At 36.9% G+C, this 15,655-nt stretch overlaps 4 protein-coding genes across 8 annotated transcripts; 3 read left to right on the top strand and 1 right to left on the bottom strand.

Moving 5' to 3' along the window:
* Positions 1 to 3,497: 3,497 nt before the first annotated feature.
* Positions 3,498 to 7,839, top strand: LOC7467179 (O-fucosyltransferase 7). Of its 4 annotated transcripts, none has more exons than XM_024595723.2 (12): positions 3,499 to 3,905; positions 4,142 to 4,246; positions 4,459 to 4,552; positions 4,644 to 4,711; positions 4,945 to 5,033; positions 5,127 to 5,307; positions 5,433 to 5,561; positions 5,629 to 5,762; positions 5,846 to 6,059; positions 6,721 to 6,905; positions 6,986 to 7,081; positions 7,365 to 7,839. In XM_024595723.2, the coding sequence occupies exons 1-12, from the start codon at positions 3,753 to 3,755 to the stop codon at positions 7,507 to 7,509; spliced, it is 1,593 nt and encodes a 530-aa protein (XP_024451491.1). In that variant the 5' UTR covers positions 3,499 to 3,752; the 3' UTR covers positions 7,510 to 7,839. The 4 variants fall into 4 exon arrangements, with proteins under 4 accessions (XP_024451492.1, XP_024451491.1, XP_024451495.1 ...); XM_024595727.2 differs by having other exon boundaries at positions 3,761 to 3,905; positions 4,156 to 4,246; positions 4,488 to 4,552; XM_024595726.2 differs by having other exon boundaries at positions 3,761 to 3,905; positions 4,156 to 4,246.
* A 365-nt stretch (positions 7,840 to 8,204) lies between these two features.
* On the bottom strand, positions 8,205 to 12,170 carry LOC7461791 (serine--tRNA ligase, chloroplastic/mitochondrial). 2 transcript variants are annotated; one of them, XM_002301037.4, is made up of 10 exons: positions 11,827 to 12,170; positions 11,582 to 11,730; positions 11,299 to 11,392; positions 11,057 to 11,205; positions 10,688 to 10,780; positions 10,025 to 10,204; positions 9,513 to 9,679; positions 8,986 to 9,120; positions 8,803 to 8,896; positions 8,205 to 8,683 (listed from the first exon to the last, which is right to left on the bottom strand). In XM_002301037.4, the coding sequence occupies exons 1-10, from the start codon at positions 12,059 to 12,061 to the stop codon at positions 8,408 to 8,410; spliced, it is 1,572 nt and encodes a 523-aa protein (XP_002301073.4). In that variant the 5' UTR covers positions 12,062 to 12,170; the 3' UTR covers positions 8,205 to 8,407. The 2 variants fall into 2 exon arrangements, with proteins under 2 accessions (XP_002301073.4, XP_052306472.1); XM_052450512.1 differs by lacking the exon at positions 11,827 to 12,170 and having other exon boundaries at positions 11,299 to 11,399; positions 11,582 to 11,729.
* A 250-nt stretch (positions 12,171 to 12,420) lies between these two features.
* Positions 12,421 to 13,261, top strand: LOC112326641 (histone H3.3). Its single transcript, XM_024595735.2, has 2 exons — positions 12,421 to 12,581; positions 12,725 to 13,261. Exon 2 carries the CDS (start codon positions 12,725 to 12,727, stop codon positions 13,133 to 13,135), a length of 411 nt encoding a protein of 136 aa, XP_024451503.1. The 5' UTR covers positions 12,421 to 12,581; the 3' UTR covers positions 13,136 to 13,261.
* Positions 13,262 to 13,750: 489 nt separating this feature from the next.
* Positions 13,751 to 15,251, top strand: LOC18096237 (uncharacterized). The gene is made up of 4 exons (XM_024595730.2): positions 13,751 to 14,351; positions 14,451 to 14,516; positions 14,597 to 14,665; positions 14,830 to 15,251. The coding sequence occupies exons 1-4, from the start codon at positions 14,241 to 14,243 to the stop codon at positions 15,232 to 15,234; spliced, it is 651 nt and encodes a 216-aa protein (XP_024451498.2). The 5' UTR covers positions 13,751 to 14,240; the 3' UTR covers positions 15,235 to 15,251.
* Positions 15,252 to 15,655: the final 404 nt, after the last annotated feature.

Genomic DNA, 15,655 nt, shown 5'->3' with positions numbered 1-15,655 from the left:
ACTTTTTTAAATTAGGTTTTTTCATTCTTAGATACTGGATTAATTGAGAATTTAGTTTCATAATTGGTTCTGTTTTACTTTTTATAAGGTTATCATGATCTAAAAAAAATCTCGGTATGGATTGATGTTTGATTTCGCAATCATTTATCTTTGTTATCATGTAGTTAAATGAAAAATAGATTAAAAGAAAAAATTATAATTCCGGTGGAGTTCATAACCCAGTTCACAGGTTTGATGTACTATCCCGGCTTACCCGATTCACAGGTTTAACAAGTTTAACAAGTTTACCCACTTATATGATATATATTTTTTTTGTTTTTGGTCTTTTAATTGTTTTTAATTTATTCCTTTTCAATTTCATCATTTAATATTAGATTAGTTGGGAAATGGACTACATTAATGATTTTTGCTTGCTTTCTAGGGATAATTGTTTCAAATAAGTGTCTATTTTTAGATTATTGTTCAATTTTGCAAGCATATGTTTTTATCATATAATTAAATAAAAAAATAAAATTTTTATTAAATCCAATAAAGTCTATGACCCGAGTCGCGAGGGGAGGGGGGCAAGGTCGATCTAATTTGTCATCGTCTCAATATTTTTTTTAAAAAAATTATCATCTTGAAGTTTTTATAAAAGCTAAAGCATGTTTTTATCAATTATCAAGGTTACATTTGGACCTATAAAATCGATTGATTTAAGTTGAGTTGGCTCTCTCACGGTTTAATTAAAAACTTGACTTAAACAAATAATTGAGTCGAGAGGTTTTAAAATTAATCCATTTAATTAAGTTTAATAATATTATTAAAAAATTCTCCATAATCTTAATTTCTTTTTATATTTTAAAAAATTAATATTAACCCGAATCACGTCCAATATACTAATCAATATCAGAAGATCACTTGACTTTGAATTATTGCGCCATTTTTTTACACATGTAGAAAAAGAAAGAGAAGTTTCGTCCTCCTGCTAGTTATGCAAAATAGTGTGTACTAGAGTATTCATGGGATGAATGGTTGCAAGTAATCGCAGGTGAAAATACATATTAAAAAATAAAAATAAAAAAACGAAAAGAAAAGAAAGCGCGTGTCAAGTCACCACTTCCCCGGATTGGTTATGATGTCCGAACTCCGAATGGAGAAGTTCCCCCTGAACGAGCAATTTCTTAGTCTTGGTCTTGGATGGTCAATTGTGACCGATAAAATTGTGAAAAAACTTCGTATAAAAATTAGGTTTTTCATGGTTGAGTTGAATGACTTAGCTAGTGATTTTGTGATTTGCTTAAAAAAAAATATTTTTTCTAATAAATAAAAAACTCTTATACGCTATAAAAAACATAAAGTTAAATTCAGGGATAGCGTATAGTCTAACTTGGCTTGACATGACTTTCAATGATGTAGAGCGTGTTTGACAATGTGGTTGCGGGTGCTTTTCAAATAACTTTTCGTGCCAAAATACATGCCAATGATGTTTTTTCATTTTTTAAAAATCATTTTTGACATCAGCACATCAAAACGATCCAAAACGTACAAATCATATTAAATTTTAGTAAAAAAAAAAATTAATTTTTTTGGGAACGCAGCCGCAGCCGCGTTCCCAAACATTCCCGTAGTTTGGGTTGGATTTTGCTTGCTTCTATGATTTATTATTATTATTATTATTATTAATATGGATGTCCGAACTAACTTATTTTTACGATTTTTAACTAGTTTTTTTTTCCTTGTTTTTTAACTAATTTTTGTGATTGTATCAATTCTGGATTGTAGGGCAGAGTTGCTTTGTAACCAAGTGTAGACCTTGAGATATTTTTTTATGGAGAAGAGATTGTGTAATTGGTGGAGCAATTGGGGATCAAGCTATACATGTAGAAAAAAGCTAGTCCTTCATTAGAGAAAAACATGGTGTCTGTCGGTGCTATCCATGTTTTCTGTGCATAGAAATAAATCATTGGATTGCGATGTTGCTTATTGGTGGATACATCATGTTATCTGTCATGCATGTTATTGATGATAATTTATCATTAATTTTTATTTTTTTATATATAAAAAATTATATATACATGAAAAAATTGGATGAACAGCCCATGGAACCCATCTCAACATGGGTGCAGATGGATTTTAAGCTGAAAAAATATATATATTTTTAGAAAAAGTTCTTTTCCTTTTTGGTTTTTTCTCGTATCATCAGTTACTATCGGCAGCAAGTGACACTTTAACCACTCAATTAATTGAGAAATACTATTAGTTGGTTCAAAATGGAAAGAATTTTTTTTTTTTCCCGACCATACATACATTCACACCTTCGCAAAAAATGATAACTAAAAAAAGAGGAGGAGGAGCAGAAGAAGAAGAAGAAGAAGTAGGAACCAATAGCCAACAAGCTTTTCTATAATTACAAACCTATGTATCTAATTCAAAGGCATAGCAACATGAGTTCAAATTAATCATTAAAATCAGAGAAAAAAGAGCTGGAAATGAAGATTGGAGCATGAAAGCAACGTGAGAGATATCCCGACCTTTTCATAAATCGCATGTTCTCTTTCTAGTTTGCAGTTCCGCCTTTCCTTCATCTCCTCCACGCACTGATCTAGTGACGTGAAGAGAGGATCCTGGTAGCGGTGCCACAAGCAATTAGCTCATTGTACATCAGAGAGTGGAAATAAGAAAAGAAGAGGTCGGATGTCACGGGAACGGCAGGGCATTTGCTTAAGCACAGACTGTTTACCCAAAGAACTACCCAGGATTGTTACTATATTGTTTTATTCTTGGATTTTCCACAGCGTATAATCGCTTAGATCTTTCCCGGATGGCGACGATGTAGCTTACATTTGTTCTCGCAACATCAACACTCATCCATTATAATTCAAGCATAACAATCCAGCCACTGTTTAATTTGGGATCACCTGACATTCCAGAGCCCTTTTCACGTGCCATGGACACATTCCATTCTTGTCAATCAGTTAAGGGTGGTGATTTCCCAGTAAAGCCTCTACTCCGCCGTGTCGCTCAATCTTAAATTAGGCACCAGGTAGCTGATTAATTTACAGATCAACGTGATTTCAAAGGGAAATCTCATTATTTAAACTTTGGTTCTTATAATCTGAAAGAAAAAGCATTTGGTTTATATTTTTTTTTGGCAGGAGATAATATGCTCGCAAAGTGTTTACAAAAGGTGATTTTCTTTTAGAGGAGTAGAAGAGTTAAAGCTAAGTAATTAAAATATGAAAATCGTCTATAATCTTATGGATTTATTCTCTCTTTTTTCTCTTCAATTTATCTAAAAAAAATTCAACTTCAATCCATATCAGGGTACGAGTAAAAAAAGCAAAAAGGGACCCGCAACGTAAAATCAAAATGATAAGTGTTTACTCCACCAGGAGAAGGAGAAGATACAATCAGTCTCTATCCCCTCCTTAATCTATGCTTCTTTAATTAATTTATTTTTATTATTATGTTTTTTTTTAAAAAAAATTGGTTGAGATGAGCTCAGGTGCTTAACTAAGACCTCTTTAGAGAACCGTAAACAAAGCGAATTGGCGACAACTAAAAAAAATAAATACTACGACTCCTTGCTACCATAGCCGATCTCTCTCTCCCAGAAAACACTTTTCATCTTCCTTTAAATGGCCACATTGCTCCTTCATTAATCACTTCTTCTTTTAAATCTTTAGAGAGAGAGAGGGAGGGAGGGAGGGAGGGAGGGAGGGAAAATAATGATATAAAAAAAGGAAGAAAAGGTAGCAAAGAAGAAGAAGATGCAGATGCGGAGATGGAAGGCGGTGGGGTTGATGAGGAGGATACTATCATGCGCCATATGTACAATAGCAATGATGTCACTCCTCTCCGTACACTTGCACATATTCCCTCGTCACTCTAAACTCCCTGATCCTTACAAGCTTCCTAATCCCGTAAGTAATGTTAAAAAAAATACCTCTCTCTGTTTTTTCCTTCTTTTTTTTAGCGTAGAAAATTAGGGTTTATTATGTTAATCTGTGCCTAGTGTGTTTGATAGGTATCTCAGTCTTTGCTTATTTTAGTAGGAAGTGCCAAATGTGACTGATTTTTTGGGTTTGGGATGGCAACTAACTGCCTTAGTTTTGAGTCCTTTTGGAAATAATAATAATAATAATAATAATATATGTAGCAAATTGAAATCAGAGACAAGATATTGGGCACAGAGCAAGAACAGAGGTGGACAAGTGAGTTCACTCCTCCCAATGTGTTCCTAGGCCCCCTCTCATCCCAACAGGTAGGTCTTATTATACGCCCTTCATTCCAGTACGTTGTTTGCCAGTTCAAACGAAATTATTGTGTACTTTTTTTCTTCTTCAATACTGATTCATTAGAGAGAGAAAATGGTGCAAAAACAATATGGGACTTATCAGTGGATTGAGTGTCATAAGAGTTTTATGTTCTTTTAAGCATGCATCTTTCATGTCTTCACCACTTAAGACTTGACAGTTTCCGGTTTGGCGTACGAATTGTCCCAGACTATGGAAGCCTGTGCCAAATCGTGATTATATGCCTTGCACTCAACCTACTCCTAACTATACCGGTAAGTTTTAGTTTTTATTTTTATTCTTATTTGCATCTTTTCAAGAAAATTTGCTTGTTCCCTTATTCCTGCTTTGCCTATTGTTTCTCAGCTCCTCCAGAGTCGCGAGGTTATCTCCTAGCGCATACAAATGGTGGGCTCAACCAGATGCGAGCTGGGGTACTTCTCTACTGTCCATCTCTGTGTTAAATACACTGTGTTTGAAATTACTGAAATTGTTTTAGTTACTATCTTCCCAAATTCTTTACTATTTATATCTTATTCTGGAAATGCGCATGTGATTGTGCTGTGCTCTCATATTGGCAACAATAATCCGTATTTTTTTCTTAATTGATTCTTTGTTTTTTTATTTTTAACTGGGATTGACAATAGGTGTCTTTCTTGAATTGCAGATATGTGATATGGTAGCTATTGCGCGTATCATAAATGCTACTCTTGTTGTTCCAGAACTAGATAAAAAGTCGTATTGGCAAGATTCCAGGTCATTTTAGTTCTGTGAGCTTTTTACGTTGTTGGCCCCTCTCATGTCGTGATGCCATAGTTTCTTTTCTTCTCTTTTTTTATTGTCTTGCAGCAACTTTTCAGATGTCTTCAATGAAGATCATTTCATCAACGCTCTAGCTAATGATGTAAAAGTCATAAAAAAGCTCCCCATGGAAATGGGTGGTGCTACAAGAGCAGATAAATATTTTAAAAGCTGGTCTGGTATGGACTATTACCAGGGGGAGATAGCAAGCATGTGGGCTGATTATAAGGTATATCAATTAGAATGCTCAGTTTCACTTGGTTATGAGATATTTATGATTGCCATCTGTTGGTTTTACTCTCATTTATTATTGAAATTCTAACACAGTTTCCCAATGTAAATTTGTTTTCGCAGGTTATTCTGGCTGCCAAGACCGACTCTCGTCTAGCAAATAACAATCTCCCTGCTGATATTCAGAAGCTGCGTTGCCGTGCCTGTTATGAAGCCCTCTGTTTCGCACCTCAAATTGAAGCAATGGGAAAGGTGAAAATATGATTCTTGTATGTGCAATGACTGTTTAATGTGATTTTAACTTACATGGTCACTGTAGTTGTTGGTGGACCGCATGAGATCATATGGCACTTACATTGCTCTGCACTTACGATATGAGAAGGACATTCTTGCCTTCACTGGATGCACACATGGTTTATCTCCTGATGAAGCAGATGAACTAAAAAAGATCAGGTAATTTTGCTGCAGTTATGTGATAGCGAATTCAATTAAGAGCTCAGGTTTTCTGCTCAAGTAATTTTATCTGTGACTTGCAGAGACGAAAATGATGAGTGGAAAGTGAAGGATATTGATCCCAGGGAGCAAAGATCTAAAGGTTTTTGCCCCTTAACTCCAAAGGAGGCTGCAATATTTCTATCTGCTCTTGGTTATCCATCAAATACCCCTATATACATTGCCGCGGGAGAGATATATGGAGGTGATTCATATATGGATGATCTACGATCCCGGTATCCTATGTTAATGAGCAAGGTGTGTGTTTCAAAGGCCTTGCTTTGAGTACAATGCTAAACTTGACACTTCAGTAAAAAACCATAAGGTTGAAAAAAGAAAAAAATTTAACACCCACATCTGAGTATTCAACCTCATCCATGTTCACAACTAATGATGAGTACAATTGCTTTCACTGATGTTGCCTTATGCATTTTGTATGCTGTTTTTGCGTTCATCGTTTTTTGTGGATAATCAAAATTGTAGTTTATTTTAAAAAGATTGAGGATCCCACGTAAATACTTAAACCATTCATCATATAGACTATAATTTTTGGAATTTAGTGTTTGTAATCAATTTCTTGCATTGATTTAGCCTTGTGCATTTTGTATGTTGTTTTCATGTTCATCTTTTTTGTGTGTGTGAATAATCAAAATAGTAGTTTATTTTAGAAAGATTATGAGAGGATCCCGGTTGTATACTTAAAACCGTAATTTCTTGGAATTTAGTGTTTGTAATCAAGCTCTCTATGAGTCAGACAAATTCCCTTCCCTTTCTTTCTCTATGCCATTTCGTTGCCAATCACATGCATGCTAAGTGTGCATGGATACTTTGTGCTCGCATGAAGACTAACTGTAAACAGAGCTGCTAAATTTCCAAGCAACTTGCTCTATGACAAGCATCTCCTTCAAACATCTTGCAGGAAAAATTGGCATCTATTGAGGAGCTTGAACCATTTGCCAATCATTCGACTCAGCTGGCTGCGCTTGATTATATATTATCTGTTGAAAGTGACGTATTCATGCCGACGTACTCGGGAAATATGGCAAGGGCTGTAGAAGGCCATCGTCGTTTTCTTGGACATAGAAGAACAATTTCCCCAGACAAGTATAATATATTCTTTTCTATTTTTTTAGCTTTATTTCGATCAATTTACTTGCACTAAGCATCTTCTTTTTGCCCATTAGGAAAGCACTTGTTCGTCTGTTTGATAAAATAGAGCAAGGAATAAAGAAAGAAGGCAAACTTTTATCAGACAAGGTCATTGAAAGGCACAAAAAACGGTATGTATTCTTAAGCACCTTGTAATCATATTTAGTACCCACAAACCTCTCCACTAGTTGAGTTGCCCACGGGCACTGCACGCCTAGGAGAAGAGGTGAGGTCCTCTTAACACTGCGCAGCTGCAAGTTACAGTGGCACTGCAGGAAACTAATGCTCGTTTGGTGAGATTTTGAGGGTATCGTCTCTATGGCCATATATTGGTCAAGTCAGCGTTCTATTGAGATTTTAGAATAGAATCCACTAATTTAAATTTAAACTTCGTTTCTCATAATGGTCGCACAGGCAAGGCTCCCCAAGGAAGAGGAAAGGCCCCATTCCAGGAAGTAAGGGCATGGATAGATTTCGTTCAGAAGAAGCTTTTTATGTAAATCCTTTACCAGATTGTTTGTGTGCGCAATCCCGGAATCTGAACACCTCTGTGTCATAATCAGGTAGTTTAGATGCTGAAGAACAATTGTCTTAGGAAAAAGATCTGTGTCAAGATAGCGGCAAATTTAATCAGTCACTGTCCACTGATAGATACTTCAAGCTGGTTATGCCCAGCATCATAGTTAGGTAAGTGTATATCTAGAGTTTAGGTAAGTGGGCGAACATGAAGCTACAGATCATATGAACGGAAAGCGAGGCAAATTTAAAATACTGAGATTAGAAGTTAATTAGAGGATACCATCCATCATCACTGAATCTCTAGAGCAACAACGTTTTCTCTAATGTATGTATCGTCATTCAATGCAATAAAAATGAAAAAATTACTCAATTTCTTCTCTTTTATCGTGATTGTCAGCAAATGGTTAACCAAGACTGTGTTCTCAATGTGTACAATGATTTCTCTAGGAGTCCAAGATTATATTCGTTTTTGTGTGCAATGTGCAGAGATTACATTATTGCAAAAGCCAGGCGAGATAATGGCTCCTTGCTCTGCCAGTTCAGCCCAGTGCTGCTTCTTGTAAATTAATGGCTCTATTGGCTATAATCTCCGAATTCAGCAACATAAACCATTTTCTTCAAGAGAGAAAAATACAGTTTCTTCCTGAGGACGAATGTTGTCATAAAGAATGATTACATCCAACGCACCTCTTTTTCATATTTCACGTGCTTCTATTAAAGGGCAAGAAAATTCAATTTCAATAAAGTAGAAACTATCAAGGCCTTGATTAAATTTCGGCACCCTGACAACTCACCAAGACAACGTATCTTCTATTTCCTCGCACCCTTTCCATTATTTTCCTTTGAATGCCAAATGCAGAAACATTAAAAAGTCTCATCAAAATTGATCCCAGACATTTCCGCCATAAAAATCAAATATTGCAAAACAGATACATTTCCTAAGTGGATTTGGGAGTTATAAGCTCCAGCCCTCCCATGAATGCCCTCAATGGCCCGGGGATAATAACAGAGCCATCTTCTTGCTGGTAGTTTTCCAGCAGACACACAATCATCCTAGGAACTGCACAGGCCGTTGCATTTAATGTGTGCACAAACTGTGTTGGAGCAAGGCTGCCTTTGCCCTTTTTAGGAGGGGCTGGTGTAGGTTCTGATGGACGGTACCGGATCCCTAGTCGGCGACTTTGGTAGTCGATGCAATTTGAGGCACTAGATATCTGCTCAAGAATGAAATCGTTATTGCAAAGTCAATGCCTATGCAAAAGCAAAAACTATGGTCCACGGGAAATCACTAATGGAGGAGAAAAGAGTGCAATTGTCAAATAAGTTTCAATACCTCACCATACCGTCCTAAACCAGGCATCCATGCCTCCACATCAAATTTGCGGTAAGCAGGTGCACCTAAATCCCCAGAGGCCATATCCAAAGTTCTGCCAGAAAAAAGGAAAACCCAAATGTCATCACAAATACAAAGCAAAACTGTAAAACAAATCATCAAAAGGTTGGTAAGAGGACCCACTTATAATGTAACCCTAGGGCAGAAAAGAGGTCTTCTTCAATTTTGATAAGCTCCTCATGGTAAGAATCACTCTCCTCTGGTCGGCACAAAACAAACATCTCCACCTTAGTGAACTGGTGAACTCGGTAAAGACCCCTGTGCAAATTTTGCAAACATTATCAGTTTGTGCATTGAAGCAGGTTTGTGCATTGAAGCAGCAAATATTCCGATTTCCAAGCATAAGACCTCTAGGATCTATTTGGAGAGAAATCATGTTTGAAAAAGCACGGCAACAACACACTGCAGGTGGACATCATAAAGAACAAGCATGATCATTGGACTTTGCCAATTGTAGGGAAACTAAACAGTTCTTAATACTGGACTGCAGTTATCAACAGTTAGCATGGACATGAGAGTTGAATAAACACTGATGCTCCTGGATATAGGAATTCCACCATGAAAAATGGAGTATTGATATAAGACAATTTGTATCTATTCAGGGTATCAGACCAACTGTCATACAAATGAATAAAGCCCAGATAACATACCTTGTTGCCGTGCCTGCAGCACCAGCCTCTGTACGGAAGCAATGGGAATATGCCACATACTTTAATGGCAACTGTGTCTCAGCAAGGATAGTATCCATGTGAATTCCTCCCACAGGAATCTCTGCAGTGCCAATGAGGCATTGATCACTACCCTCGATAGAGTAAACCTGTAATTGTCTGGCATAAGTATCGACGGATCATTATAACTAATTGTGATGCTCTGAAATAACACCAGCTCCAAGAAAACTCAGGACAAAGAAACTGAATTTCTTCCACACCAAACCAATGTCCTTAAGCTCATGGTACAGAAAATTAAAAAGGGAGATGCCCTCAGTAATTTAGTGCTCCATCAGGGATATTGTCATGAAGTTACCACTTCATGGCCAAAATGTTTTAAATGAGAGCATTGTTACAGCTTCATATATGACTATCTGTGTTTAGTTGAATTTTTTTTATAAATAGACTTTTAACACAATTTGGAAGAGGCAGTAAAAAGAAAATCAACTACAAACCTGAGTATTATCACCACGAGGTTGGAATCCACATTTCTCAACAACAGAGGATCTGACAAGTTCTGGAGTTGTTAGAGGTGTAAATCCCTTTTTCATAACTTCTGAGAGAGTCCAGTTGACAAGGGCCATCTCCAGCATAACTGCTTCATTCTTCAGATAGTAGAATTTTGAACCACTCACCTGCATGGCCAAGCAAAATACAAAATGCATGTGACAAAAGTAGCCAAATCACCTTTCCTTGTCAGCAGGAAGCCCTAGCTATTGAAATCTTTACTTGGGGATCGTATTAAGGTCTGATATAAGAGCAAGTGATGATCTTACGATCTAGGGACAAGCCATTACAGTGACTTGCAAGTAGGTACTCAATAACGATTAAAAGTTCTAATTTAATTAAATGCTAGTGAATGTCTGACAGTTCATGTCTTTATTCTTTATTCTTCTTCTTTTTTTGTTAGTGAAAAATAGTGCCACTGCACTTAATCAAGATGACATCTGCTTTCAAAAAACATAGTTTGATTAAATTGTCCATTAAAAGACCATTCATTCCTGGTGGCATTTAAACTAAAAAAGCTCCCATTAAGTATTTAAACTAGCGAAGCTCCCATGAAAGCATGCAACAATGGGAGGAAAAACTTCAGTGATCTAAATTAAGCAGAGGATTACCTCTGCTGCTGCATCAAAATCAAAGAGATCTAGTTCTTTCCCAAGTTGAAGGTGGTCCTTGACAGGGAAGCCAAAGTCACGTGGAGTACCTGCCTATAAGAGCACAAGAAAATAACTTAAACTTGTAACATGTCCAGCATCATCCCCTCCCTCAAACATACTCTCATACACACGCTTTGCTAACAACATGATTGTGAACGGATTATGCTATGATCTCATGACACATCACAGGTACAAACAATGGCGTACTTGTAACTGGATTCAACTTCTTGGTCTTTAGGTTACTAAGAGCAATTCATGTCTTCGTGTTTTGTTTTATGCATCATTTCCCTTATGAAATAAAAGGAGGCAGCTGAAAAAATTACATACCATCTTTCTCACAGTTGAACTATCTTCTCCTCCAATCGGAACAAGTGGGTGAGTCAAGTTAGGTATACACTGTGCTTCCAGCTGAAGCTCATCTGTAAGTTTAACCAGGTCTTCTTCCAAAGTTGCAAGCCCTTCTTTTAGATTCTTTCCTAAAGAAAAAAAAAAGGATATTCATTACACAGTCACAAGCAATCAAAAACCAAAAGAATGACAAAAAGCATGACAAATTGTTCAAACCATACCTTCCTCAATCAGTTTTTGACGCTCTGATATCTCTAGCTTTCCCTTCATCTTGTTTGCTACTGCATTCCTTTCCGCACGAAGCCGTTCAACTTCCTGTCATCTGGAATGACAATTAGCTTTTATTTTCTTCTTAAATATTTTGTACGCACACAAACTACACACTAGTCATGGACATCATCTCTCATCTTTGTTTCGATGCATTTAGAAATTAAAGAAAAAGAATTTTATTATTATCAATGTTTAAAAGAAAGTAAGAAATTGATAAAATAAAATAAATCTGACCTTTTGAACAGCCAACATTTTCTCATAGAGCTCAAGGACAAGCTCCAAATTAGCATTTGAGTTCCTGTTCTTTATATTCAAAGCCACCGCGTCTTTGTTATCCCTTATCCACTTGAAATCTATTGCCGCTTTCCATTGCGGCTTCACAACTAGAATCATTCAAATAATAAGTAAAATTAACAAAATCACCTTCCTGCTTGGTTCCTGAGAAAAACTGAAGCAAAATGATGTCAAGAAAATTGAACCTTTATTATCCAAGCTTTCCGTTATAGGCGCTGTCTGGACAGCCGTGGAAGAGAGAGCTCTAACCAGAAGCTTAAACGGATTTCTTTGTGGACATATAACATAGTTATGGCGGGAAAACGGATTTAGGACTAGGGTTTTGGAGATTGGCTTTAAAATGAAACGTGAAGAAGCAGGAATCGCGGCTAACTTTAGGGTTTGTATAGTTGTCCCTCCAAAATAACACTGTAAACCCATGCTATCCTCTCTCTCTCTCTCTCTCTCTCTCTCTCTGTTATCTAGCACCTATAAGTACAGAAGAACATTGCTGATGAAGAAGAAGCTTTGGAGGCTAACAACTTTTTGGGACAATTTTATCTTTTAGTTTTTTTATTCTTTTTTTAATTAAACTAATTGGGCCTCCAATTTTAAGCCGGTGTCGAAGTAAACCCAAAAATAGAACGGCGTCGTTTAAATTTGTGAAAATTGTATTTGCTTTTGAGAGGGATCAGTATGGACCAGTAGGAAGTGGGTATTATAGTATCAGGATCCGAGAGGGTAATGAAAATTCGCATCCTAACCGTTCATAAACCCATAAAAAACACAAAATAACTGACCCATTACCGTCAGATGCCGCCATTTGAAAGCATAGTAGCACCCAATCTTGACCGTCCCTCACCCACGTTGCTCTCATGATGAGCCTCTATAAATAGTCGACAATCCGTAAATCTAACCAAGATTCCTTTCCTCTTCTCGGAGTTTTGGCAAGTCTTTCGAGGTACGGTTTTCTACCTCTCCTCCCCCTTGTTTCAATGGAAATTGTTTTTGTTGTTTTGTGTTAAATCCCATTTCTTTATTGTACTTGTTGTTTCTACGAGTTCAATTTGGCTCTTTAAATTCACTAATTTTATTTGTTAATAGATGGCTCGTACAAAGCAAACAGCGCGTAAATCTACCGGTGGCAAGGCTCCAAGGAAGCAGCTCGCCACCAAGGCTGCACGCAAGTCAGCCCCAACAACAGGAGGCGTGAAGAAGCCACACAGATACAGACCTGGAACAGTTGCTCTTCGTGAAATCCGCAAGTACCAGAAGAGTACTGAACTGCTCATCAGGAAACTCCCATTCCAGAGGCTTGTTCGTGAAATTGCTCAGGATTTCAAGACTGATCTGAGATTCCAGAGCCATGCTGTTTTGGCTTTGCAAGAGGCAGCTGAAGCTTACCTTGTTGGCTTGTTTGAGGACACTAATCTTTGTGCTATCCATGCCAAGCGTGTTACTATCATGCCTAAGGATATCCAGCTCGCCAGGAGGATTCGTGGTGAGAGGGCTTAGGAGTTGAAAGCAAGCTGTAATTTCTTATTTTATATGTGTGACCAATAATGACTTATAGGCACTTCTCAAAAGTTTGAAGGTTTGCTGTTAAATTCTCATTAATCTAATAGCATTGACGTTGTTAAACATTCTTGCCTTTCTTTTTTCTTACGAGTTCGTGTACCGAAGAGTGTTCATGACATTTTTATTGTAAATTTTACCTGCTATGAGGTTGCATTGAAATAAATTGAAAATATTTTTAAAACAAAAAAACTTTTCTTTCATATATATATATATGTCAAAAGACTGAGCTCAAGCTTATACGAGGAGCAGGAGGAGGGTCGGCTGGGTGTGTAGAGATTTGGGGGGAGGGTGGACTGAGCTCAAGCTCAAGCAAACAGACATTATAAAGAAAATAAAAATAAAGATATGCATAGTGCTTTCTTAAGGAATGCAAAACCGCCTAGTAGCTTATCGATATGAATTTCCTATTGAACCCACTGATTTAGGTAAGGGTTTCCCTGAGAACAAACAAGAACTCACCGGTTTAAGTAAGGGATTCCTTGAGAACATGCTTGTCAGCAAAGATATGCCGAGCAACTTACAGGCACCTGCCACCACCACTCTGCTCGTGATTCTAAGCGATGAGCCACCCAATCACAAACCAAGATTGGGCTCAAAGTGGCATTTACTAACGAAGTCAGGTCACCGGGAACAGAACTCTGGTGTAAATTTTGACTTGAAAGAACTAGTAGGGATAGTATAAGCTGCAGCAATGATTCATGGCAGGGAATGCTTGAATGTTCCAATTTATAAGCCAGCAATGCAGGTAGGTTTTTTTTTGTTTTAAAAATGTTTTTGAAAATGTTTTTAGATATATTAAAAATAATTTTTAAAAAATAAAAAATATATTATTTTTATAGCTCGATGTACAAAAGCATTTTAAATAATAAAGTAACCCGCAATCAGATTCCTCATCTGTGAATAACAAAGCAGAACCAGAGTAATACTACCTGCAGGTCCCGATAACAAGACCAAAATTGCGCTGTGGCACTCGTGATGTTTTTTATCGCTGCCTAAATTAAAAAAATATGATCTGTAGGTGCAAAAAAGGTGCTGGGCATCCATGTTCGTATCTGATATCCAAAACAAGGCCAATTCAAAGCCTCCTGAGGACTACATTCATGTTAGAGCAAGGAAGGGTCAAGCAACTGATAGCCATAGCCTTGTTGAAAGAGTGAGAATTACAAGTCAATTGTATACCATACAATTTTATTCAATCAATTGGAGTAATTTCCAGATTAGCATTAACACTGGTTAATTAACATGTTGCCAGGTTCGAAGAGAGAAAATTAGTGAACGAATGAAGCTTCTCCAAGATCTTGTGCCTGGTTGCAATAAGGTGTGTTGAAACTTTCAGAATTCGAATACATTAGCTTCAAGAACATGAATTTTTAATTGCTAAAATAAGGTTTGTGTTAGGTCACAGGAAAAGCCTTTATGCTTGATGAAATCATAAATTACGTGCAGTCATTGCAACGGCAAGTTGAGGTAAATTAATATATATTTGTGGAAATGGACAATCCTCATCTTGTTTGAAAATTGAAGCTCCATGCCTCATCATTGTCCAAGGAAACAGCCAGCCAGCATTGTATAATCTTTTCGTTTCTTCAATTCGGGGTTTTCTATTTACAAACAAATCTTGTTTATTCTAGGTTGCGCGCAAGGCAGCCCCAACAACAGGAGGGGTGAAGAAGCCCAACGGATACAGACCCAGAATTCACAAGTACCAGAAGAGTACTGAGCTACTCATCAGAAAACTCCCATTCCAGAGACTTTCACAGAATTTCAAGGCTGATTTCCGGTTTCAGAGCCAGGCCGTTTTGGCCTTGCCGAGGCAGCTGAAGCATGCCTTGTTGGATTGTTTGAGGATACTAATCTTTGTGCAATCCCTGCCATGCGGGTTACTATCATGTCTAGGGATGTTCAGCTTACCAGGTGAACCCGTGGTAAAAAAGCATAAAAACCTGTGGGTTTTCACTTTAGGATTTTTCTCTTGTTTTTTACCTTTTCTTTCAGTTTTTTGTCATTTTTTATCAGTAGAACAGACAAATCTTTGATAAGACTGATGCGTCAAGACGTGTTTATGGCATAGTATAGGTGTAGGTATCAAATTCTCTTTAATCTAATAATGATGGCTGTTATTTGTCAATGCTTTCTTTTGGTGACTGTAGTGAACTTTTACATGATATTTTTTAAAAATATTTTAAAAAAATATATTAAAATATTTTTCTTCTCAGATTTTTTTTATCAAAACATTAAATCACAAAATAAATATTAAAAAATTATCAATTTAATTTTTTTTCAAAACAAACATACTTTTAAAAAACATCTCAAACAAATATTATTGTTCTCGAACTGGGACCTAATTACCTGTAATTGGGCTCTCTCTTCCGTCACAGAACAAGCTCGTAGCACAAATAATCAGTGGAGAGCGACGGTTTTAGTCAAGTAATCAGAACTCAAACTTCTCTGACCTGG

Source organism: Populus trichocarpa, chromosome 2 (assembly GCF_000002775.5).
Source record: "Populus trichocarpa isolate Nisqually-1 chromosome 2, P.trichocarpa_v4.1, whole genome shotgun sequence".
NCBI lineage: Eukaryota > Viridiplantae > Streptophyta > Magnoliopsida > Malpighiales > Salicaceae > Populus > Populus trichocarpa.
The sequence above is the reverse complement of the archived record's forward strand: the minus strand, read 5'-3'. Positions and strand labels throughout refer to the sequence as shown.